At 38.5% G+C, this 27,843-nt stretch overlaps 1 protein-coding gene across 5 annotated transcripts; it reads right to left on the bottom strand.

The window, feature by feature from the left end:
* Positions 1-843: 843 nt before the first annotated feature.
* Positions 844-27,833, bottom strand: THAP12 (THAP domain containing 12). Of its 5 annotated transcripts, XM_045483952.1 has the most exons (5): positions 27,453-27,833; positions 13,458-13,578; positions 9,785-9,892; positions 5,229-5,265; positions 844-3,741 (listed from the first exon to the last, which is right to left on the bottom strand). In XM_045483952.1, the coding sequence occupies exons 1-5, from the start codon at positions 27,539-27,541 to the stop codon at positions 1,808-1,810; spliced, it is 2,289 nt and encodes a 762-aa protein (XP_045339908.1). In that variant the 5' UTR covers positions 27,542-27,833; the 3' UTR covers positions 844-1,807. The 5 variants fall into 5 exon arrangements, with proteins under 5 accessions (XP_045339908.1, XP_045339909.1, XP_045339912.1 ...); XM_045483953.1 differs by lacking the exon at positions 9,785-9,892; XM_045483956.1 differs by lacking the exons at positions 5,229-5,265; positions 27,453-27,833 and adding an exon at positions 12,462-12,556 and having other exon boundaries at positions 13,458-13,571.
* Between the last annotated feature and the right edge of the window lie 10 nt (positions 27,834-27,843).

Below are 27,843 nucleotides of genomic sequence, written 5' to 3'. Positions count from 1 at the left end.
ATTATCTACCCTTCATGGCATAACTATAAATAAGTGTGGTTTTTATTTTTATTATTTTTTTAAGTTTTTATTTAAGTAAATCTCTATACCCAAAGTGGGGCTTGAACTCACAACCCCAAGATCAAGAGTTGCGTGCTCTTTCGACTGAGCCAGCCAAGCGCCCCACGAATGTGGTTTTTATAGTTGAGGAAACATACCCAGGTTAAAAAATCTACCAAGGTCACACCACTCTGAAATATCCTAAGGACTAGAAGCAGGTATTAGAAGGCCGGCTCTGTTTCCTTCATTGTCATCCTGCCATCATGAACCTGATCAATTCTTTCTGCCAAAGACAGAGGCACCTCTTAGAGCTCTGACTATAAGATAAACTCTGTTATCTTTTTTATAACCTGCATGAGTAATGTGTCCTGCTTTGACACATCCACCAGCCTTGTCCACGACAGGCAAATGCACTTCCAGCTATCATTAAGACCTGCACTCTGCAAACGCACCCCGTTCCGTTTTCTGAAACTCAAATATAACACTAAGGTATCCCAACATAATCCAATGACATCTCTGCAATTATATTCACGTGTTTACATTTTAGCCATCAACAATTACACAAACTCTGAAAATTTGTAACAGGGTCATACAGCATATAATATTAAAAAACATCAGTTAGATGAACCTTATTATTTAGTTATTAAAGAACCTTTTATATACCCCAAGTAGTAAGCCATATACCACCACCCCCCAAAAAAAACAAACCAAAAACCTACATTCTTCAATTGTGAAGGAGATATTTTTGAAAAAACAATTTACCACAAGAATGTTTTGTCCCCACCAAAAATAATGTGCCTGAACTTTAAACAAAATTCACATTTTATTTAGGTTGAAATAAACTATACAAAATTGATTTTCTTCACCAAAAATAACAGTAATATTTTCTGTATTATTCCTAGGTAAACCACAAAACACTTATTTTTGTAGGTTTTCCAGGTTTTGTTCAGAAATCAAGACGAGGCAGTAGATACAGTCATGGAAAAAGACAGAGGAAAACAGACAAATCAGTTGTCAGTATCCACGGCCTCTGATCCTGTCTTGACCATGAAACAGAGGTGTTCAACAAATACCTGCTAAAAAGCTTATGAAGATGTAGGCTCAACAAAGGAATGTAAACAGCAACAACCCAATGTGGACCGACAATGGCAGGCTAGCCCATTCAAACTCTAACTGTAACTTGTTCCTTTAAGTTCGTTTGATAAAGACAAAATCTACACTGAAATCCTTGCAAGCTCACATGTTTTCCATTCTCTCTCTCTCTCTCTAGGTGTCTGATAACTCCCTTAAATCTCCATTGCAGATTTTTAACATACTTAACACTCCAGGTCACTCATGAGCTTCACTGTAACATTTTATAAAATATATTCCTTTCTCCCACACCTCTTCCAAATCTATTTCTTCTAAGAACTGATAACTCAATACCCGACAACTGGATCCAGTGATAATAAATGTTATGTCTAAAATGACTTAACTAAAACAATTCCAAAGTGCCATTAGCAGAGATCCCACAGAAATGTAATGTGGCACTTTCAACGCTATCTTCTGGAAGAACAGTTATGTCTCCAAAGCATAAGAGTTCAAACGGGGGCCATTTAAATAGGCAGATTATCAATGGCTAATGTACTCAATGAGAGGTCGACAGGTCAAGATATTCAGTGATTAAGTGGCCTACGTATACCTGACAGCTTTTCCGTAAGATGTTTTCAAATTTCTTACAGATTTTTCCAAATATCAAACATAAGAGAAAGCCTACTTTAAAAGTCTCCTAGGTATTTTCAATGGTTTCTGAGTTATCTGTAGGAAGCTCTGACTTAGTTGTATAGAGTTTGATATAGGTGTCCACCATTAAATCCAGATCATGTTTTATATCAAAATTTATGTTAAGCAAAGCCAAGTTACTTGACCTTTGGTCTGTCAAAGTGTTCCTCAGGTATGCTTTGAGACGCTTTCGCCCATTTTCATAGCGTTCATTCTCAACCTTCATCACAGGAAGAATGCATAGGACTTTCAGCAATGCATAAACATTAGGAAAAAACTTGATGTCTGGCAGATGCAGGGCTTCATAAATGGTGGATGGAAGCTCTATATCTTTCCCTCTGTGTTTCCACTTGATTCTCCAACAATGCAGCTCAGCTGAGAGTGTGTCTGGGTTGGGTAAGTCACTCCTGTACATGTCAGCATGGTGCTCCTCCGATGTATTAAATTTGAGCTGTCCCATGACAGAGGGCACCAGAGATAAGCATTTAAGAGCTTTGAGGTGCTGTTCTGAGAATATATCTTTCAGTTCCTGAATAATGTGTTCCACTGTTGGGACACTTAGAGTTTCTTTATAGTAACTCTCGGAAGTTAGCTGAGATTCCAGGTTACCTTGCTGGGCTCTGCGGAACTTCCCAGGGAGCTTCATCTGAATATCAAGTTTAGTCGCCAAATTTGTGGCTTCTTCAAACCAAAATTCATGATAAACTTCGATATTTTCCATCACTTCATTCAGTGAATGCAGTACTGCAGTCAAGCTACTGGCTGCAAAGAAGACATCGGAGGTTTGCCCCTGGAGATTTTTCCCAAAGGCTCTTGTAAAAGATAGAACATTTTTAAGAACAACAATGGTAACGACGAAATCAAAATCTGTTACCGCACTACAGAGTACAAACGCTCGGCCAGCTATATAGTTATTCCATCTAATGCTTGTGTCACTATTTATACCATCTAAACATAAAACAAGTGCTTGTAGGAGGTCCACTAAAATTTCAAAAGCATCGTGCCTACCTGTCCACTGAGAATGGCAAATTTCCTTGAGTTCTTTACCCTTTTCCTCATTGTTCTGAAAGAGGACAGAAATGACATTGTCAAGCTCTAAAAGCAGTTGTGGAGATCGATGGAAGAAAGAACAGACTTCCTCAATGGTTCCTAATGCAACAGATACTCCCACAACAGGCACGGATTTTGCCAACCACATATTTAAGGCACAGGAAGAGCAAAGTGTGTAGACAGCTTGGGGATATTTCTCTAAAAGCCTAGAAGCAACAACTTTCATCTTGGAAGAAAATCCACTGGACACAATGTAAGCCTGGCCACGACAATACTCCATGTTCAATCCCCACTTCTCAGTTATCGTGGTGTGAAATTTCACAGCCAAAATTTCTGCATCAGCTTCATAAGGCAAGAAGCCCACAAATTCCTCTCTCAGGTTATGAGACTCATCAACAAACCTCACCAGCACAGGCAAGTGCTCTTCTCCTGCTATGTCCACTACGTCGTCAGTGATGATGGAAAAGAAGTGGGAGTCTCTCACTTCCCTGAGGGTTTCCTCCCGAATGCAGCTCTCACAGATCTCTAGCATCTGCTTCTGCTGTGTTTTCGAGCAGAACAATGTGTTAACTGCTGTTGTCTCAAAGCGCTTTCTCAGAACCTCTTCACCAGAATTTATCCGGCACTCCAGGAGTGCTTGAAAGTTATCCGGGGTAAAGAGACCCTCTGGGAGTCCATCAGTTTCATGCCCATCCAGAGGGATGTTTTGTTTTCCCATTAGAATTAAAATTTCAAATAAAGATTTTAAGTATTCTTTGTTTTCTTTCTCTTCAAGTGTTAGAGGTAAAATGTCTTCATCCTGTTCTTCACCCCCTTCTTCTGCACTGGGGTTCTGAGCATTGCTGTTGTTTATTTCTTTATGTTTTTGTTCCTGTTCAGAAGTTTCATCAACTGGAAAACAAAGAATCAATTTTATAAACAGGCTCATGAGGAATGATACAAACAAAAAAAATCATGTTTTTGATTGGTTAAATATTTAAATTCAGGAGCTCATCCATTCAACATTCACAACGTACCTACTGGACCACAGACTAGGATACAGAGGTTAAAATAAGACACACTCTAGTGGAGACAAAAACTGTATACAGAGATTTTAATCCTACACGTAAATGTTATATATGAGAGAGGAACGATTTCTTACAAACTTAACAAGGCACGTCACATAAAACACGTCCAGACCAGTAACGGTCCATGCCCTCAGGAAAAAGAGGAAGAGAACTAATATTTATTGAAGCACTGTGTTGGCATTTTATATGTATCACATTACTCCCTCTATAGGCAGGTGCTATCAATCCCGCTTGACAATTGAGGAAAGTAAATAATTGCCCAAGGTCACAGATGTAGTTAAAAGGATGAAGGTGAAATTCAAATCCAAACCTGTCTGGTTCCAAGGTCCATGCTAATGCAATTTCTATGAAATCATTAAGCTACACTTTAATATGGGAGATGAGAATTATATAAGCCAACATAACATAAGGTATATTGACGCAATTTTTAGGGCAAATAATAGACTACTAGAAGTATTAGCCAAATCTCTTTGTACGTGGATTGAAAAACTGAGCCTCTGAGGTTAGTGTCCTGCCCAAAGTCATATACACAACCTTGCAAGTCCCTGTGGTCCCCTCTAGGTTCATTTTCTAATCATCATAGGATATTAGAAGCTCTAACAACAAAATGAGTATAATTCTCCAAATCAGGCACCCTGTTTCAAGCTACTCTACTTCTGCGCAGAATACATCTCCCTCCTTTGCCTGACTCCCTCAGGACTACTGTCAGGATTAAATGAACTAAGTAAAGCACCTAAAGACTTAGCATAAACAGTTATGTTAATAAAAATAATATTAATAATAGCACAGTAGGAGGAGGAGACCGAGAAGGAGGAAAAATAGTAGTAATAGACAAAAACAAAAACAACTAGTCCTCATCCTTTGGTGACACAGGTCAGGCATCAGCACCTGCAGAAAGGCTACTGTGACTCCTACTCTCTATTAGGCTAAGTGTCCTCAAAGCACTTTTCCTTAAACATTTATCAAGAACTTATGATGCACCACACATCGGGTGGACAAAGATTCTGCTCTTGTCCTTTACTGATGCCTTTCCTTCCCTCCATGGGGACACTGTGTGCCTGCCACCCCACCACACACCAAGAGCACAGCTAGTAGGGAAGCGGCCAAGTACATGGCACAGTAGCACTCAATCAAGAAACTAAACTAAGACTTCTGTCTCACAGACAATTCCAGACCACAGGAAAATGCCTGCCACACTCTTACATCACTCTCACGGTAGGTTTTGGACATAAAACATATTTATTTGTCCTTACCAGGTCAAGGCCTTTTTAAAAGGCATTCAGAAGTTCAGTCATTAACACTATCACTTACTTTTTTTCTGTTTCAGTGTCCTGATTTCATCTTCACTCTAAGTGACAAGAAAAAAGAAGAAAAAAAAAAAAAAAACACCTTTAAGAAAACTGAACTCTAGCACATCACTGTAGACTCATAAGTAAAAAGCATACTGTGACTCAAATTTAATTCCTTCAAAAGCATAAATTCCTTACAATGAATACATTCTTCAAACATAGAAATGACAGAAAAACCAGAAAAATAATTTACTAATGATTCCAAGCTCATAATAAAATACTAGAGGAGACAGGGTGCCTGGGTGCTTCACTCCGTTAAGCATCCTACTCTTGATTTTGGCTCAAGTCATGCTCTCCGGGTTCGTGCGCCAGCTCCATGCTGAGAGCACAGATTCTCTCTCTCCCTGCCCTCCCCGCTTTCTCACTTTCTCAAAATAAATAAATAAATTTTATTTAAGTTTTTTTAAAAACACTGAGGAGAAAGAATACATCGCTTAACTTACTTTATACTTAAATCAACTTTGGGTTACAAGCGTTTGAAAGCTAATAAAAGGCATGAAAGTACAGGATGGTGCTTGGCGTCAAATCCAAGGGGTCACAAATCATGTCCCCTCCAATTTGTTCCTGGGGGATGCCACGTAAGAGAGAGTTGCTGGATCCCAGAACCTAACACAAAAGCTGTGAGACAGCAGAAAGTAACACAGTACCAGTATGGAAGAGAAATGGATGCATACAGCATAGAAGGCCAAGTACATGCAGGATTAAACTGAGGAAGAACTTTCCAGTTATATCCTTTCTCTTCCTCTAACCCACTGCAATGCTTAAACCACAAACCACCCCATTACTATTCAGGAGCAGGCAAGGAGCACTACCAGTGACAGCTTGAGTTAGAAGGGTACCTGCTAGGCAGCATAGGAACATGATACTGATAACAAGAAACATCAGCAGGCTAGCCAATCTAGAACATTCCCTCCTTATCCCATGAGCTACAGTTACAAGGATGGCAAACCTATAAGAGTATGTCTGCATTAAGGTATCTGAGGTTCCCAAGGGGCAGAATACAGGGAAATGGTAGCTGGAGGATGGGAAGTGGCTGAGCTCCTCACTCCTGGTACGTAGGGCTAAGAAGAGAGCTGATGTGGAAAACTACAGTGGTGTGTCACCATTCATCTAGGAGACATCCCAGAAAAACAAATAAATAAATAGAGGGAAAGAAATGTATGAAGAAATAAAAACTGAGGATTTCTCAGAACTTAAAGGTGTCAGTCTGGATAACTAAAAAACCATCTAGACACAGGTTAGCAAAATTAAAAATGTCAAATATAAAGAAAAAATACTAAAGACTTTGAGGGAGAAAAGCAAATCATCTAAAAAGTAACAAGAATTAGGCTAACATCAGACTTCAATAGAAATAACAAATGCAAAAACTAGAAAGAATCAATATCACACAGACTACATATATACTCCATGAATTATTAGTAACTTAATATTACAAAATAAAAGCTACAAAAAATGGTTTTAAAAAATAAACCCATGCCTGGAAACTAAAAACAAAAATAACCCTATGTTAAAGGAACAGGGGAATTTACAAAACACTCCTGACTAATCAACAAAAGCACTACACGTCTATAATTATGGGATACAGCTAAAACACACTTAGACATTTACAACTGTGAATACATACAAATATGAGCTAAACATTCAAGAAGTCAGAAAAAGAGCCAAAAAATAAATCTCTCAAATCAAGATGAAACCAAATAAATCACAGTGCAACAATCATTGATAATACTAACTGATTTCCTTGCAAACAATATTAAAATAATTTTAAGATCAGGGATGCCTGGGTGGTTCAGTCAGTTAGGCGTCCGACTTTGATTCAGGTCATGATCTTACAGTTCATGGGTTCGAGCCCGTGTCTGGCTCTGTGCTGACAGTTCAGAACCTGGAGCCTGCTTCGGATTCCGTGTCTCCCCCTGCCTCTCCCCTGCTAGTTCTCTCTCCCTCCCTCCGTCATTCTCTCTCTAAAAAACAAACATTAAAAAACATTTTTTTAAATAATCTTAGGGTCAGAAAAACACAAGCACTCCAAAATCCTATATGCAGTTCTTAAAAACAAATGAAATACAAGAGAAAACCAATAAATGAATCAAAATTGCAAACAAAATATTCCCTCACCCACCCCAAGCACTCTGATGGTTTTATGGTTTAACTTTCATGAGCAGAGAGTATATACCTTATACAAGTTTTTCCAGAAAATCTGAGAGAAAAGGAAAACTATCCAACTAATTTTATAAGGCTAATAGAACCCTGACATCATTAACTGGATAAGAGGAGTACAATGAAAGAAAATTACAGGACAACACTTATAAATGCAAAATCCTAAATAAAATATCAACCAACTAAATCAAACAAAGGAAGAGAGATAATGCAATCAGTTAGGGTTCATCACAGGAATGCAAAGATGGTTCAACACCATAAATCCATCAGCTATTCACTACATTAAAAAAAAACTGAATTTTTCTACTCAATAGATGCAGTTAAAGCTTTTGGTAAGTTCAACAAGTTATGATAAAAATTCGGAATATGAGGACTAAAAGGGAATGAAAGGAATTTCCTTAACTTGATAAAAACAGTATCAGGGGCACCTGGGTGGCTCAGTCAGTTGAGTGTCAGACTCTTGATTTTGGCTGAGGTCATTATCCCAGTGTCATGGGATTGAGCCCTGTATTGGGTTCCATGTTGAGCAAAGAGACTGCTTAAGACTCTCTCTGCCCTTCTCCTCACTAACACACACTGTCTCAAATAAAAGAAACCCAAAAAACCCTCTTTAACAGTATCAGCAACAAACATCACACTTAATGCAACAAGGCAAGCATATCATCTGTGACATTACTGGGACTGTTCAACACAGCACTTCTCAGGATCCTGACTAAACAGTAACACAAGCAACAGAAAAAATTAAAATTATGAGGATTAGAGGAAGCAAATTTGTCCTTATTTGGAGATGATAAAATCAACTTCATAGAAAACTCCAAAAACTAGTAGGAATTAACCAAAATTAGTTCTTCAAAATTGCTGGAAACAATCTCAACCAGAATATATAACCTATACCAACAAAAACCATAATGTATTTAGGAAGTAATTTAAGGAATGTACACATTGTTCTCTTTTAAAAAACTGCAGCAAAAACCCTAAAGTTTTTTCAAATTTTTGACTTTCTGCACTCCTTAAAGTATGTTAATAGTGTATTCAAAGAACTAGTATTTAGTCTGGTCAATGGCTGCTGTTACCTGAAAGCTATTTTTTCCTGTTTATGGGTGGGACCAATTAATATTTTAAGATGTTAATCCAAAGCATTTGTGTTGAAAATCCCAATGCAATTTCTAGAAGAACTGGACGAAAGAATTCTCAAATTCATATGGCGGAATAAAGGTCCACAAGTAGCTAAGACAATTTTGAAAAAGAAGAGTTAAGAAACCACTGTATTTGCAAGTAAGATAAATTATAAAGCCATGGTAATAAAAGCAGTACATATGTGGTACTGTTGTGAACGGTGGTACATATGTGAACAAACACATTTTCCAATAAACAGAACAGAACTCCCAGAAACACTGTGCATATATGGAAACTTGGTATATGACAGGGGTGGCACCTTAAAACCAGTGAAGGAAAGGACAGATTAAAAGACCATATTGAGAAAACTGATTCTCTATAAGGAGAAAAATAAAATTAGATCTCTACTGAACACCATACGTACGAAGCCCAAATGGATCAAAGGTCTAAATATGAAAGGTAAACAAAGAAAAAATGAGGAAAATGAGATAAATGTTGTCTTAAAAAAGCACACAGTAGGTAGACTAAAATGACAAATATTAAATACATTAACATGGATACCAAAAGGAGGGGGAGAAAATGGGAATGGTAATAGTGGAAGGAAGAGAAAAACTAATCAACAAAATAAGGGTCTTGCTGGTGGCAATGATGGCAGAAAGTCATGGACTGAAGAGCCTTGATTAATTTAATTTTGTTCACCTAATATCAACAAAAAGTGGTAGGTTTCAATTATTAGAACTAAAGGGTATCAAAGGAACATGAAAACATGCATAAATGATGCCATAAACAGAGATTTAAAAGCTTTTTCTAACCCTGTTAGTACTTAATAGTGACGGAACCATTATCTCTAGGTAAAAGTATCCATGTCTTAACTTTCATACTTTCCCTTTCTTTATCCCTTTGTCCTGAATTCTGGAAATATCCCTCAGTTCCACTTTCCTCACTACAAAAGAAAAGGTAGTGTTTTGTTTTGTTCCCAGGAAGGGAATGTGCTAGTGGCCTATAATTAACAGCACACTTTGGCCCAGGTCAATGAGTATCAACTGGCTAAATTTGAGAACAATTTTCCAATTTAAACACTAATCATCTTACATCCATCCTTCTTCAATAATAACCACAGCATTTATTTCCCATGTTACCTTCGGAAATAGAGAGTAACTTGGGTTCAATTTTAAGATGAATGCATCTATATTTGATTTCACAGTATTATGGGGGGTGGGAAAGCCAAAAGCACATTTGACATACCAATTCTTTTATTCGTTTTCTGTGTCTACTATGTGGATTGTTCAAATGACTGGTAAGATCAAATATTGTTGGTATTGCATTATCTCGAAGAACTGTCCTATAAGGACTCTGAAAAAGAAAAATGTGTTAATTCAGAGACAGTCCTTAAGAATGTATTACACATAAAGAAAATGCTATGTTAATGACTTCCCCAGTACTCCTTCAACTCCAGCTCTAAAGTGTAGAGACTTGCAGAATGATGATGTCCGTCCAGATCAGGTATTATTTCTAACTCTTTTTGTTTTTGCCCTTCTGGCAATCTTACTACTTTACATTAAGGAACAAAGTTCATGGTAAGCATAAAAAATAAGATATATTTGCATTTTGCATATATATTTCTAATTCATCCTCCCAGCTACTTCACTGTTTAGCTCTTCCATGAGCCCACCAAATCTACAGCAGGCACAAGAGTTTCTCAATCTATCCCTTTCTATGTTCTTAATTCTTCCCTACTTTCCCCGTGGTTCTATCCACTTTTCACTATTATTACTGAGAAGTATCAAGGTACGATGGACTGGTGGGACCCAGGAGACCTAGGAACTAGTCCAAATTCTACCAGTTACTCACTGTGAGATCCTAGCCAAATACTTTCCCTTTCTGGGCCTCAGTTGCCTCTTCTGAATAAATTTCTAGTGTTGAACTAGACCATATTTCCCAAATTGAAATTATTCACATACTAATGATAACACTTGCATACCACCATCTGCACTCTCACATAATCCACTGACTTTTTAAGTCAGCATTGTCTTAAGCAATAAAAACTATAAAATAATGATTTTCATGAGCTATATTTTTAACACACATTGTGAAATTCCTAAAATAAAAACTGATTCATGTGCCACTTGAATTCATTTATACCATGATATATATAATCATATTTCTGCAAACACTAAACTAGGTATTTCTAAATTTCTAATTCTAATGTTCTTATCACTGAAGGATGACCATTCTCTATCCTAATTCCCGTTAACCTAATCCAACCTGGCTAGACGCTAGATGCATACTTAGATGTTGACAATCTTCAGCAGCCAACCCAGAGGTCGGGTAGGGACAAGAATTTTATTAACAGGAAGAGTAACAGATAAATAACTGCATATGTTCACCCCAGCTAGTCAAAGAAACAACGTCTTTTAATTTCTTCACAGATCTGCACTGATAAAGACAAAATACTCTTCTTTTTAAAAAGCTTTCTTGGGCACACCTGAGTGGCTCAGTCGGTTAAGCGTCCGACTCTTGATTTCGACTCAGGTCATGATCTCACAGTTCATGAGTTTGAGCCCTGGGTCAAGCTCTGTGCGGACAGTGCAGAGCCTGCTTGGGATTCTCTTTCCCCCTGCCTTTCCTCCCAAGCCCCTCACCTCTCTCTCTCAAAATAAATAAACTTTAAGAAAAAATAAAAGAAATAAAAAGCTTTCTTGGGAGCAGCAATTATTTCAAAGCTGATTATTAAAGCATGTTCAAAGTATATGCCAAACAAAAATAACAACTCCTATCTATATTTTTTCATCCAGAGAAGGAAGATTAGGATGATATGAAGAAAAAAATATATAACTAAAGGGAACACACTATCTCAAGTTTTATCTAAAGAGTTGTTAAACACATTTGGGAAGTATTTCTATTCAGATTCATTTTCTAGATCACCCCCATGCCTCATAAAAAACAAAAAGAAAATCTATTTCTCAATGCCACTCAGCTTCTAGTGCTGGGCCAATTATCCTGAGTCTATTAGGAAGTCTGAATCAGAGATTGATCAGTGACACAATCACTGAAGGGAGCAAAAACTGTACTATACCCCAAACATCTCATCTTTCCCACTTAGCAAACATGTCACAACAGACACAAACATATACAGTCCACTCTTGATATCTTACCAATTATTAAATAAGGAGGGATAAAACATTCCTAATGAATTTCTTAAATTCACATCAATTTGCTACAAACCAAATTACAGACGGAAAAACAGAACACGAATTAAAAACATGTTACTTTTTAGAAATATTTATTTATAAGTACGCATTCCAAAAAGAGCTATTTTCAATTTATGTGCAGGATAGTTTTAATTCAGTATCAAGATTTAATCTTCAACTGCTGAATTAAGGTTTGAGCATAAAGCAGTGACCTTACTCTAGCATCAAGGATAGTATCTGGCTTCAGTGGAACTAGCCATGAATGTTTACTGATGAGACCTTCAATGCCAAACTAATGAAGTCAAAACTCTCAAACATTTAGATACAGATATCATGTGTAGAGAGAACATTTTCTCGCATTTGCATTAAATTATTCAAGATTTAAGAATCTTGTGGAAATTTAAAAAGCAAAAATAGCTCATCTTTCTGTCCTATGCTCTGACTAAACAAGAATATGAGTGAACTACAATTTTACATGTCTCACAACAATCTTATTGGAATTATGTAATTAAGAGACCATATTTATTATTAAATAAAAATGCATTATGGCTTGTGTATTTAAAATAATAATTTGGGATATTTTTACTTAATGTCAAGAACATAAAAGTAGTTTGCCTTTTAAACATACAAAATCCCCTATTTTGGTTGATCATTATTACCCTCTTAACAAAACAAGGCAAAAATATCCCTCAAATATTTGTGATTAAACTGTTGAACCGGAATTGGCTCACCTCCCAATGACTTCACAAGTATCTGCTTCAATTAATTTTGAGAAATAAAATAACCCAATCATTCTTTAGTTTTCTGATGCCTCTGCAAAATGTATCTGAAAAAAATATCAAAATAAATTGCTGCATAACAATATATAGTGTATCTTCAAATCAAGTTTATGTCTATCCCAATATCTGAGATGATACATTAGTTACACCTAAATAAGAAGATATTATTTAACAAAACTGTCTCCCTAGTTTAAGTGTTTCAAATCCGCTTCATTTCAATCAAATCTGCCCTGTTTGTCTAAGTCATAGCAATAACAGAATCACAGAGGGTTAAAAATCTTAGATTTCAGAAATTATCTGGTTTAATCTTCTTATTAGAATTCGGGACCCAGAAGGGAAAGTGACCTGGCCAAATTCACATAGTTAACAGAAGTAAGCTTGAGAGATCCAGGTTTGATACGAAATTGCAAATTATTGAAAGAAATTATTTTTCACATTAATTATACAATTTTCTTCTTATTGTAACTTGCACATAAAAATTAAGGGTTGGTTCTACCAGTACATACAAAAACATGAAAACAAAGAGCTCCATTTCTTGATAAAGATTTCACTCATATAAAAAGCTCTGGAGAATCTGCTCCAAATAAAAACACAAACTTTACCTTAAACAAACACTTTTATAATCATCTAAAATTTTCTTTAAAAAATTAAAAATAAAAAAATGAAATTTTCTGAAGGCTGCATAAGAAATGTAAAAAGGGCAACCTCTGTTGAGTAGTAATGGGGCATCAGAAACAGAGGGGTTAAAAAAAATATCAGGCTTTTAAGAACAAATTAGATACTATTCAGCTCCAAATTTGTCTTCATCTTAAAAAAAAAAAAAAAAAAAGTGGCAGGATATAAGAATACACTCCAACATTAACAGATACATATTTACACTGCCAACCAGATACTGAGTGAATGAGAGAGAGAGAAAACAAAAAAACCCCAAGCCCTTCTATTACTTACAGTTCTGCAGATCATAGAGGTCTCAAAGTGTTTGGCACATAATCGATAATGTTTATTTAGCTGATCAGGTGTTTTATCTTCTAAGTCTGCTCTCCTGCAATTCTCCACCCACTTCTGGCACCTATAAATAAAACCAAAATAAAACCAATTATGAAATATGAGCTCACCGTTTAAATTTCAGTATTCAGGGGCACCTGGGTGGCTCAGTCGGTTGAGCGTCCGACTTCAGCTCAGGTCATGATCTCGTGATTCGTGGGTTCGAGCCCCAAGTCAGGCTCTGTGCTGACAGCTCAGAGCCTGGAGCCTGCTGAGGATTCTGTGTCTCCCTCTCTCTCTTACCCTCCCCTGCTCATGCTCTGTCTCTCTCTCTCAAAAATAAACATGAAAAAAATCTTTTTTAAATAAATAAATAAATTTTAGTATTCAAATAAATATTATGGACAATGGATTCCTGCTCCCTTCTACCTGCAGAACATGATGTAATTTGGAGAAGATGATTGAAAACAAAATGAGAGCTGGAAGAAACCTTAGAAATCATTTAATACATTCAATTATAGGCAAGATTAAGAAATAACTTGCTCAGAGTCATGTACAAAATCAGCAGCAAACTAGAACTTAAACCTGAGTCTTTCAATTCTCAGCACATCCTAGTACCAGAGAGGAAATCAATTATCAGTAGTTCAAGCAAAAGTTGCACAACCATGAAATCAACAGCCTAACACACTCCCTCGGGACTTCAACTTAAATAAGCTTATGAAACAACAATGTCATTGCAAAAAATTAGTAAATAGATGTTTTATAAATAATTACAGTTTCTTACAGGAGCATGACGCCTGTGTTAATTTGCCTTATTATGAACATAATTTATTATCTACAATATGTACAGACTGTAAGATATGTAGATTGTAAGCTCCAGGACTGCAGGGATTATTCCTATACAATCTAGCACACAGAAGGTGTTGAAGATAATGAACAGACCAAGTCCATGCCCTCTTGGTACCTACATATCTGCAGAAAAAGAAAAACAACAATGATGCATAGTAAGCACTTGCTATGAGCTAGACACTGTTCTATGTCCTTTCCAAAAGGGGTACATTATCCCCCTTATGCAGATGAAGAAATGAAGGCACAGAAATATGAAGTAATTTGCTAAAGGTTACAACTAGATCTTTCTTTCCTTTATTTCTCAAGTTTCTAGGAATAAAAATTCTGTCACAAAGAGTCACAAATCTGAAAACACATTCATTTTATAATCACATCATAGTATATTATGTCTTAACATTACAGTTCACACCTACACACACACACACACACACACACACACACTGATACTTAATTCCCTCCACTCTGAATATGTAAAACCATGGTGAAATGTTGATTATCTAACTGAAACTAAAATCACACCTAAATAGTATAGCTTCTCATTCAACCAAGTATTATTGCACAGCAATGATGCCTAAGATGTCCATATTTTAATATTTTGCACAGTTGTGCAATATGATTTCATAAACTTTCATCTTTCAACATCCAAATACTTAGTATAAAAACTGTCTTACTATAAAATAATTTGCCATACTGTTACAGCTGTTTTTTAATTCTTACATCTCTGAAGACCTTCCATGCAGAATACTACTGTCTGTATGATCTCTGAACTAAGTTGAGACAGCTTTCCTATACCACAAGCACTCAGATTCAATCAAGAATACATTGGGCAGAAAGCCCGATCAATTACATCTTGTCTTCCACATCAAATACCAAGAAGTAAATCTAGTATATGTGCTGCCAAAATGAGCACACCAAGAAGTAAATCTAGTGAAAGATGTGCAAGACCTGTAACAAAAAAAAAAAAATTTTAAGTTTATTTATTTATTTTGAGAGAGAGAGAGTGGGCACGAGTGGGAGGGGAGAGGCAGGAGAGAGAGAGAGAGAAAGGAGGGGAGGGGAGGGGAGGGGAGGGAAGGGAAGAGGGAATCCCAAGCAGGCTCTGAGCTGTCAGAGCAGAGCCCAATGTAGAGCTTGAACTCACGAACCATGAGATCATGACCTGAGCCAAAACCAAAAGTGGGACGCTTAACCAACTGAGCCACCTAGATGCCCCTAACTGAAAAGATTTTTTAAATAACTTAAATAAATGATAAATTCATGGATTAGTACACTGAATTCTAAATATATCAATCTTCCCTAAATTGATTTACTGATTCAATACAATCAAAATCCCAACAAGTTCTTTTGTGCATGTCTCTTTGAATGTCTGTGTGTGTGTGTGTGTGTGTGTGTGTGTGTGTGAGTGAGAGAGTGAGAGAGTGAGAGAGAGAGAGAGAGAGAGAGAGAGAGAAATGGCAATTCTAAAACTTTTTATACAGAAATTCAAAGGACTAAGAATAGTTAAGATAACTGTGAGAAAAAAAGTTGAAAGACTTACACTATCAGATATTAAGATTTATTATAAAGCTTAGTAAGACAGTGTGGTATTGGGACAAGGATAAAACAATGAAACAAAATGGAGAGCTACGGACACTTAAGACTAAGGTAGCACTGCACAGCAGCAAAGACAAAATTTTTTTGTTTTGTTTTGTTTTTACAACAAATAGCATTGAGTCAGGGCACCTGAGTATCTCAGTTGGTTAAGTGTCCAACTCTTGATTTCAGCTGAGATCATGATCTCACAGTCTGTGAGATCCAGCCCCACATCAAGCTTCATGCTGACAATGTGGAGCCTGCTTGGGATTCTCTCTCCCTCTCTTTCTCAAAATAAACTTTAAAAAAATATTTAATAGTGCTGAGTAAATTCAATAGTCATATGAAAAAAATTAATCTGACCCCTACTTCTGTATCATATACACAAAAATAAATACCAAGTAGACTGCAGATCTAACTATGGAAGTAAAACAATAAGCTGCTAAAAGATAACACAGGAGATTATCTCCATTACCTTGGCCAAGACAAAGATAATTTAAAGAAGGCAACAGAAAGCACAAACTCTAAACCAAAAGATGAATTAATTTGGCTACTTTATTACTTTTTTAAATATTTATTTATTTATTTATTTTTGAGAGAGAGAGACAGAGAGAGAGAGAGAGCAAGCATAAGCAAGGGAGGGGCAAAGAGAGGGAGACATAGAATCTGAGGCAGGCTCCAAGCTGTCAGCACAGAGCCCAATGCGGGGCCCAAACTCATGAACAGTGAGATCATGACCTGAGCCAGAGACAGACACTTAACCGACTGAGCCACCTAGGCCTCCCTAATTTGTCTACTTTAAAGTTAATAACTTTTCTTCATTAAAAGAAGCCATTTAAGAGCGAAATGGCAACCTACAAAATGGAAGAAGGTATCTGTAATACGTATATCCAACAACAGACTCATATCCAAACTATATCTTTACAACTCCTGCAAATAAATTTGACAACCCAATATAAAAATGGGCAAGAAACTTGGAAAAGTAACTTACAATAAAAAGGTTATCCAGATCGGGGTGCCTGGGTGGCTCAATTGCTTAAGTGACTGACTCTGGATTTCGGGTCAGGTTGTGATCTCACAGTTCATGGGTTCAAGCCCCGTATCAGGCTCTGAGCTGACAGCACGATGCCTGCTTTGGATTCTGTCTCCCTCTCTCTCTGCCCCTCCCTTGTCCCCCCAAATAAACAAACATTAAAAAAAGTTGGTTACCCAGATGGCCAATACACACGAAAAAAATGTTCATGGAAAAAAAAGGGCTCAATCTCATCAGGGAAATACTAATAAAAACCATTAACGAAATATTACTACATACCTGCAAAAATGACTACAATGCAAAAGAGATAATACCAAAGATTGATAAGAAAGTGAAAAAACTTTGCCTGTCAACAGTAAAGAGCATAAACTGTAGTATACTATTGTATACAGAATACTATTCAGCAATGAAAATGAATGAACTAGCTAGATCGCACAAACATAATGCTGAGCAAAATAAGCCAGGAGTACATGCCATGATTCCTTTTATATAAAGTTCAAGAATAGACAAAACTTGAGGTGCCTGGCTGGCTCAGTTGGAAGAGCATGTGACTCTTGTGAGTTCAAGCCCCATGTTGGGTATAGAGATTACATACATACATACATACATACATACATACATACATACATAAGAAAGAAATCAGATGCCATTTAAAAAAAAAAAAAAAAAGAACAGGCAAAACTCACCTATGGTGATTATGCAGGAAAAAACTTAATATAGCAGGCCCAAGACTGCTATCTTCATAAAGGCCTGCTTGTAAGGATGGCCTTTTGGCTTGTGCCTGGAAATCTGGCTAACAAGCAGTTCCCTACACTGACATAAAACTTTCCCTAACTGATAAGGTGGCTCATTGTGCTTAGACTGTGCAAACAATATGATTCATACTGAACATCTGCCTTCCTTCTGGGAGTCTAGAATTTTAGTACATGCTACGCAGAGTGTGTCTATGTGACCAGATCCCAATAAAAACTTTAGGCACTGGATCTCTAATGGGTTTCTCTGGGTAGAAACATGTTCTATATCTCAAACATTACCTGGGTATTCATTTTATAAAAATTCATCAAATTCTGGGGCACCTGGGTGGCTCAGTTGGTTAAACTACCGACCTGATTTCGACTCAGGTCATGATCTCATGATTCGTCAGTTTGAGCCCCGCATCAGGGCTGCACTGTTAGTGCAGAACCTGCTTGGGATCCTCTGTCTCCCTCTCTATCTCAAAAATAAATAAACATTTTAAAAAATTCATCACGTTCCAGTCTACTAATTTTGCACTTTCTATATATGTCATATATCAATAAAAGATTCCTTCACTCTGTCCCTTATTCTTAGTAACCAACTAACCTAATTGTGTCAAGTCAGACAGTGACTCTGACTAGGGAGAGTGGGATAATGACTTAGAGAGCCTCAGAGGAGAGAGAATTTGGGATATTAGTTTTATATATACATATATATATGTACATATATATAGTTACATATAGATATATATAATTATATAGTTTATATATATATAACTATATATATATATAGAGAGATATATATATAATTATATATATAGATACATATACACGTATATAAATCTGGGTGAAAGTTTCATGGACATGTCACTCTGAAAATCCAATAAGCCACACACTTATGATTTGGTGATCATCTGTGTACATGTGTTTTACACCAATTAAGTTATTAAAGTTTTTGTGACAATTTACATATATACATGTATGTACATGCATATGTTTGTGTATACACACAAACGTACACACACACACACTCTAATATGCTTTTAGGCACATATATAATTATTTCTCAAATTTACCACTGTCTCCCCTTCCCTAGATCTCCCTGTCACTGTTCATGCACTCCAGACTCCATAGCCTTTTCCCTTAGCAAGTGAAGTGACTCTCCAAATCCATCTAACTTCCAAACTGGTCTTTTACCTTTCTCTACCTAACACCTTCTCCATGCTGAGAGTAAATGTTTTAAAGTTTTGGGTTTTTTTTGTTTTTTGTTTTTTTTTTAAGTTTATTTTGAGAGACAGCATGAGTGGGGGAGGGGCAGAGAGAGAGAGAATCCCAAGCAGGCTCCACACTGTCAGCAAAGAGCCAGATGTGGGGTATGAATTCACAAATGGTGAGATCATGACCCGAGCTGAAATCAAGAGTCAGACACTTGGGGGCGCCTGGGTGGTTCAATCAGTTAAGCGTCTGACTTCGGCTCAGGGCATGATTTCATGGTTCGTGGGTTCAAGCCCTGCATTGGGCTCTGGCTAGACAGCTCAGAGCCTGGAGCCTGCTTTGGATTCTGTCTCTCCCCCCGGCTCTCTCTGCCCCTCCCCTGCTCACACTCTGTCTCTCTCTCTCAAAAAACAAATAATAAACATTTTTAAAAATTAGAAAAAAAAAAGAGAGAGACACTTAACCAACTGAGCCCCAGGCAACCCTGCTGAGTAAACGTTTTAAAGAGCCAATTTCAGAATGTCTTTCCTGCTTAAGATCCTTTAGTGGCTTCTCATGACTCTTAGGATAAAGAAACAATTCCTTACCTGTCATAAGACCCTGAACAATTTGGACCTTGTCTACCTTTCAATCTTCTTATCAAACCACTCTTCTACTCTCTGCCTCTTTACATGCCTTACTTCAGTTCCATGAATGCACTGTGATTACTTCTAGGGTTGTTCCCCATGCTGTTTATTCACCCTAGTATCTTCTTGTCTTTTTTCACTTCCCTGGCTAAGGAAAGCCTATGCAAAGATCAGCCTTCGGATCTTATCTTAAAGATCATTTCTTGAAGGAAACTTTTCTGATTCAGGTATGTATACATATGTGTATGAGTATGTACACACACACAAACAGGGAAGACTCCTCTTCCTCTCTGTATATGGTCTCTCAACATCCTGTATTTAACCTACTATATTACCATGAGCATAAACATGCCTTAGTATATCCCATCTAAATAATTCTTAACTTGGATCCTCTACATAGCAAAACTAGAGCCCATTTTCACTGTATCTCACATTCTTTCCTCAATCAATTCCAAGGAGGCTTCTGCTTTATCCCTTTTCCATTGAAACTGCTCAAGATTATGAATGACTTCCACCCTGCCAAATCCAATGGTCACTTTCTATCTTCATCTTAATCACCTTTTCAGTACTATTCAGCCTTTTTGTTTTTTTTATTTTCCCTTTGATAGTTCTCTACTAATGCAGCATTTCCAAAAACATATTTCAAGGAACACTAGTCAACTGTTTCATTAAAATTTAAAAAGTTTTGGGGTACCTGGGTGCCTTAGTCGGTTGAGTGACCAATACTTGGTTTCAACTCAGGTCATGATCTTATGGTTCTTAAGTTCAAGCCATGCACTGGGCTCTACTCCACAGTGCCTGCTTGGAATTCTCTCTCTCTCTCCCCCTCCCCCACTCATGCTATCTCTTAAAATAAACTAAAAAAGAAAGAAAGAAGAAAAAAAGAAAGAGAACTGCATTTTCCAAAACAAACAAAAAACATTTAGCCAAAAGAATGGCATTGTTTTCCATCTCTGCAAATCTTCTTAATGTCTATCTTAATCTGTTGTCACATGTGGTTTTGGCTGAAGTATATGAAGAAACTCTGGCCTCACACTGCTATGCAGTTAAAAAAGGTAATTAAAATGTTCCTCCCTTACCCATATTACTGTGAATGTTCTTTGATACTACACCAAAACTCCACAAGTGGTGGTTTCTTAAAGATGAGTTGCAATGTGGAATCTGAAACCAGACCAATGAGCTTTCTCACTCTATTACATTGAAATCCATCTTGGTGTATCTTACACTTTGACTAGAGCTTTTATCTGTGCATGTCTTTGTAAAATCACAAATTGGTCAATTTGGAAAATACCAATTCAGCGAGTTATGCAAACGACCACTATACAATTTATTTTAAGTCACATTTATCAATGTCACCACTCATCTCATTAGAAAAGCTTTAGAGAGTTGTCAAGCTCAAAGTGGTGCTTATAAACTCTCCAAAATTGTCATTTCTGCTTGAATTTCAATTGTTTCCCTTGAAGTGGCAGGCTTATCTCACTCATTTCCAAGAAAGGGCCTACAAACATTGGCATTTATATAATCATACTTAGAAAACACAACATACAACTTACTGAGCAATGACGTTACTATGTTATGTAGCCCCTCAGAAACCCCACTGCACACTCCTGAAAGAATGAGCAAGAAAAAGGCAAATAACATCAGTGTCATTATGAAATAGTTTTTTACTTTGTGGCACTCCTTCATGAGTGCCCAAAAAAACCACTCTTCTACATTTTACAAGGCAGAGTATATCAACTCTCAATTAACTTTGATTAAATTGCCATAAAAACCTTGGAAGACCTCGCCACCTCAGGGGTGAGTTAGAGCTAATTGCCTGAGAAGCAAAAAGAGGGCTTCAATTTCTCAGCTCACTGTAACAGAAGCATTTCATTAGCTCTCCTTGTACCTTCACCTAGTCTGGGGATGAGCCCCACTATGAGCTGCCCCCAGGTTCCTGCCAAGTCTTGGCATTAGTCAAGCCATCGTGGGGCAATCCAGATTTAGGCAGTTTAAAAAATTTTTAACTTTAGGGGAGCCTGGGTGGCTCAGTTGATTAAGCATCCGATTTCAGGTCAGGTCATGATCTCGTGGTTCATGGGTTCCAGCCACGTGTCGGGGTCTGTGTTGACAACTCAGAGCCTGGAGCCTGCTTTGGACTCTGTGTCTCTCTCTCTGTCCCCCCTCTGCTCACGCTCTGTCTCTCTCTCAAAATAAATAAACATTAAAAAAAAAAGTTTTTGATATGGCACAAAAACAGACACTCAGATCAATGGAACAGAATAGAGAACCCAGAAATGGACCCACAAACGTATGGCCAACTAATCTTTAACAAAGCAGGAAAGAATATCCAATGGAATAAAGACAGTCTCTTCAGCAAGTGGTGCTGGGAAAACTGGACAGCGACATGCAGAGGAATGAGCCTGGACCACTTTCTTACACCATACACAAAAATAAACTCAAAATGGATGAAAGACCTAAATATAAGACAGGAAGCCATCAAAATCCTTGAGGAGAAAGCAGGCAAAAACCTCTTTGATCTTGGCCACAGCAACTTCTTACTGAACATGTCTCTGGAGGCAAGGGAAACAAAAGCAAAAATGAACTACTGGGACCTCATCAAAGTAAAAATCTTCTGCACAGTGAAGGAAACAATCAGCAAAACTAAAAGGCAACCGACAGAATGGGAGAATATATTTGCAAACGACATATCAGATAAAGGGTTAGTATCCAAAGTCTATAAAGAACTTATCAAACTCAACACCCAAAAAAACAAATTATCCAGTGAAGAAATGGGCACAAGACATGAATAGACACTTCTCCAAAGAAGACATCCAGATGGCCAACCGACACATGAAAAAATGCTCCACATCATCCATCATCAGGGAAATACAAATCAAAACCACAATGAGATACCACCTCACACCTCTCAGAATGGCTAACATTAACAACTCAGGCAACAACAGATGTTGGCGAGGATGCAGAGAAAGAGGATCTCTTTTGCTGCTGGTGGGAATGCAAGCTAGTGCAGCCATTGTGGAAAACAGTATGAAGGTTCCTCAAAAAATTAAAAATAGAACTACCCTACGACCCAGCAATTGCACTACCAGGTATTTATCCAAGGGATACAGGTTTGCTCTTTCGAAGGGGCACATGCACCCCCATGTTTATAGCAGCACTATCAACAACAGCCAAAGCATGGAAAGAGTCCAAATGTCCAACGATGGATGAATGGATAAAGAAGACATGAGATATATATATACACACACACACACACACACACACACACACACACACATACACACATACACACACACAATGGAGTATTACTTGGCAATCAAAAAGAATGAAATCTTACCATTTGCAGCTACATGGATGGAACTAGGGGGTATTATGTTAAATGAAATTAGAGAAAGGCAAATATCATATGACTTCACTCATGTGAGGACTTTAAGACACAACAGATGAACATAAGGGAATGGAAGCAAAACTAATATAAAAACAGGGAGGGGGACAAAACATAAGAGACTCTTAAATATGGAGAACAAACAGAGGGTTACTGAAGAGTTGTGGGAGGGGGGATGGGCTAAATGGGTAAGGGGCATTAAGGAATCTACTCCTGAAATCACTGTTGCACTATATGCTAACTAATATGGATGTAAATTTAAAAAAATAAAATAACTTTTTGATAAATAAAATTTTAACTTTAATTTTAAATAATTTATGCTCTCCGTACCACCTGCCTAAGGTGAGTTGATTCAATTATTTTATAGCTAAAAAAAAATGCATAAGTAATGTGGATAAAAGGTACAGCATAGGAAATATAGTCAATGGTATTAGAACAGCACTGCAGGGTGACGGACGGTAGCTACAGCTGTGGGACCACAGTGTAATGTACAGACTTGTTGAATCACTAGGTTGTACACCTGAAACTAATGTTCAACACTGTGTCAACTATTAAAAAAAACTAAAATAAAAAAATAAAAAGCACATTAATGCCACTTTTTCTAAACCAATAAAAGGTACTATATTTTGAAATTCCACATTGTGCCCTTTATTAACTACACTTTTGAATTTTAAATTACTTCAAATAGCTGTTTATAAGAGTGTCCGTGGAATTTATAAATATAACAAATGGGAAACGGGCACCTGGCTGGCTCAGTCAGTGGAGCATGTGACTCTTGATCTCAGGGTTTTGAGTTTGAACCCCATGTTGGGTGTAGAGACTACTTAAAATAAAATCTTTTAAAAATAATAATAAAATAAAAAATAACAAAGTAACAAAAATAACAAATGGGAAATGTACTATTTAATAGCATTAAATATATTTATCTTTGGTGTTAGTTAACAATATTAACTTTTCAAGAATAGGTTAGCAATGTCACCTTTTATCAACCTTCTCTGACTCATTCACAGGAAAAAAACTAATTATAAATAACCTTAAAAATACTGTTAGTAATTTAATACACACTTCTGAAAACTACTTCTTTATTATAATTAACTCTGGGCACAGTAAAAAAGAAACTACCAAGTACAGAAGAATTTGAAATCCTTAGTATGGGAAGACTTGGTTTAGATAAAAAGTTAGGATCTTGATGACATTATGTCCACTAAAATAAGCCAGATATAGAGAACAATTATATGATTCCATTTCCATGAAGTACACAGAACACACAAAGACTGAAAATGGGATGAATGGGGGGGGGGGGGAGGGAGAGGAAAGGAGTTATTGCTTAACAGTTACAGTTTTTGCTTGGAGTAATGGAGAAAGCTTTGGAAATAGTAATTGCACAACACTGTGAATGTAATTAATGTCACTGAATTATACACTTAAAATGGCAAATTTTATGTTATGTATTTTACCAAATGTTTAAAAATTAATAATGTAATATATACTGAATAATATATAATATGCATTAAAATATAATGCATATTAAGAGTGCATTTAATATACATTTCAAATGGGTGGTATATGCATTATTATTATCTCAATAAGGATGTTAAAAGAGTTAAGAAAAGTTCATAATTTGGTCTTGAAATATTTAAAGGGCTCTGACACAGAAAAGGGCACAGAGTTGCTCAGCGTGACCCTGGGAATAAAACCAGATCTCCAAAGCATAAATTATAGGGAGGCATGTTTCCACTCAATACAAGGAAGAAACAGAGCCAAAGCTTTACAAAATCTATTTTTTAAAAAAATTTTTTAACATTTTATTTATTTTTGAAAGAGAGAGAGAGAGTGGGAGGGAGACAGAGCACAAGTGGGGGGGGGGAGAGGGAGGGAGGGAGAGAGGGAGAGAGGGAGAGAGGGAGAGACGGAGAGAGAGACAGACAGACAGAAACCGAAGCAGGCTCCAGGCTCTGAGCTGTCAGCACAGAGCCCAACGCGGGGCTCAAACTCAAAAACTGTGAGATCTTGACCTGAGCCGAAGCCAGACACTTAACCGACTGAGTCACCCAGGGGCCCCTTACAACATCTTAAATGTCCCTTCACAAAGCAGGAGGTGTTTCAACAAAGACCCCCCTGTCAGGCACGCACAGGGCCCCTAAAGGGTCCATAAATACCTTGATAGTGGAATGCAAAATTGTGTCTATGTCTTTTCTCCTGTAGTCTTTACCTTAGATTCTCAAAGGGGACCAATGGCACTAGATCTAAAAACTCCTTCTAAATTTGAGACTGTACACCCCTATACTCCCAAGGAGTGTAATGAAAAGAGCATTCTCCATAGTATATGGATACAAAAGATCTATGGTTCAGAATCAACTAGTGGCGCCCTCATTATGCAAATGAAATAAACTCTCAGGAATGCCCTTGGGCTACAATTTGGGTAAAAGGAAGATAATGCTTAATGGGGTAAGGCGCGGTCAGATTCGGATGCTCCTCTTCTCTGCTCCCATAAAACCCAACAGCTATTCCTCACTCTTTTGAGCTAGTTTTCCTCACCTGCCTGAACTTTAAATACCAGGAATGCCCCAAGGCTCAATCCTCAGACCTACTCCTTTACTAACCCCATAGCATGGCTTTAAATACCCTCTATAAACTCAGAACAACCCATATTTACAATCTCTAGTCTGAAAGTCTCTAAATTCCAGACTATCTTTTTATGGTTTTAGCTCTAAAATATTTAGGTTACTGATCTAAATATGGGCCATTCTGAGTTCGTTTCTGGATACGGTATGAAGAAAAACATCTATTCCTGCACATCAATCAAGCTTCTCAAACTTCACACGTCCCAAACCAACTTTTAATATGCCTCCTCCAAAGCTGCTCCTCCCAGTCTTCCACAGCTCAGTAAATGCTCAGGTTAAAAAAAGGAGGCATTCTTCCCCTTTTCTCTTACAACCTCCATTTAAACCATTTAACAAATCCTGTTGGCTTCACCTTCAAAATGTATCTCAAATACAACAGCTTACCACCTTCTCCTTTACTAACCTGGATTACTGCAATTGCCTTTAGCTGGTCTTCTTGCTCTCGCCTTTGCTTCCCTACAACCTATTTAACAAGTAGCCAGCCATCCTGTTTCAAGTAGTCTCTCTGCTCTAAACCCTTGGATGACTTCCTGTCTCAGAATAAATGCCATAGTGCTTTACATGGCCTACAATGGCCTACACAATTTGCCCCCACTATACAAATGCATACAGTTTTCTGGTCTCATTTTTTCCCTTCTCCCTCCTTCCTTAAACCAGCTCTACTGTCCATGTATTTCTGGCTGTACCTGTAACATGCATGCCCTGACTTCGCATTTACCGTTTCCACAGACTAGAAAGCTCTTCCCCTAGGTATCTGCATGGTTGGCCTGCTCACCTACTTCTAGTCTTTGCTCAAATTCTCCTTCTTAGTGAGACCTTCTTTGACCACCCTATTTAAAATAGCAATCGTGTCTCCCCTGCTACTCATTTCTCACCCCCCCCATTTGCCTTTTCTCCATAGTATTTATCACCATATAACATACTGTATTTACATATTTATTTGTCTACTTTCCTGCTAGAATGTAAACTTCATGAGAGCAGGGGCTTTGATTTGTTCACCTGTATACTCCCAATGCTCAGAGCAATGCCTAGCACACAGGAGGCCTTCAATAAATATTTGTGGAATAAATAGGGTGCTATATTATAATCGCCTTCTTCCGTATGTCTCGTAACAAGACTGTGAGCTTCCTGCAGGCAGCAACACTGTCTCATTCACATCTGAATTTCCAGCACCTAATACTAGTGCTCGGCACATAGTAAGTACTGGCTTGAAATGAACGAATGAACAAGAAGAGGCCAGAGAAAATTCTTCCGACTATCACAGTCCCTACTCTATCACTCTTTAAACGGACGCCAGAGCGTGTGGGTTAACTCAAGGAAGAGGTTTCAATACCAATTCCTACGCCTGTGGGCGTATCCCCCCCCACTCTACCCTCCGTTATCCCCATTATTAACCAAGTGAGACAATGAGTAACGGTCAGAGCCAGAATTTGAACCGTGAACAAGCCCGATGGAGGAAGTAACTGTGACTTGACGAGATCAAAGAAGGTGACTGGACTCTAAAAAGAAACACTGTCCCGGGGGTGGTGGCAAGAAGAAGGAAGGGCCCTGGGGTGACCACAACCGCAGAATCCAGGTCCCTCTTTTGACAGCTGAGGAAACTAAAGCCTAGAGAGGAAAGCGACCTGCCCGAGGTCACCCAGCAAGCTAACCAGGGCGAGAACCCGGCTCATCCCGCCCGCGCGCCGCCCTAGTTGCCTCTGGGTTCGGGTGGTGCCCTCGGCGCCGAGCCCCCGCTGGTGCACGTGCTCCGAGGTCCCCGGGCGCTCGCCGGCCGGCTGCTCCAGGCCCGTTCCCCACCTGGGACCGAGGCTGGGGTCGACGACCCGTGGCCCACTCCCCACGCAGCCCCGGAGCCGGCGGTTGGCAGTGCGCACCGCAGAGGTGGGCCCGGGCTGCCGGCTCGGCGCCCGCCGCTTACCTGGCCGGATCCCGCGGGAACCTGAAGAAGGCCAGGTCCGACTGCGTGCTCTTCCTCGTACAGTTGGGGGCAGCGCAGAAGTTCGGCATCGTCGCCCACCCGCCGGCCGGCCCAGCCCTCCCCTCCCCGCCTCCTCAGGGCAGCCCGCCCGCCCGTCGGGGCCGGGGAGGGGAGCCAGGCCGGCCGGCCGGCTCGGCAAGGCCGGCGCGCCGGGGGGAGGGGCGGCGGGCGAGAAGCCGCGAGGGGCAGGAGGGGCGCCGCGGTCCGAGGCCGGGCTGGGGACGCGGCTCCACAGTGCTGTGAGCGGCCGGGAGGATTTACCGCCGCCGCCGCCGCTGCCGCTGGTGCACCTCCCGCCCGCCCGGGACGCTGCCGCCTCCTTCCCACAATG

Source organism: Leopardus geoffroyi, chromosome D1, assembly GCF_018350155.1.
Source record: "Leopardus geoffroyi isolate Oge1 chromosome D1, O.geoffroyi_Oge1_pat1.0, whole genome shotgun sequence".
Lineage (NCBI taxonomy): Eukaryota > Metazoa > Chordata > Mammalia > Carnivora > Felidae > Leopardus > Leopardus geoffroyi.
Note: the sequence above shows the minus strand (reverse complement) of the source record. Positions and strands in the feature narration are given on the sequence as shown.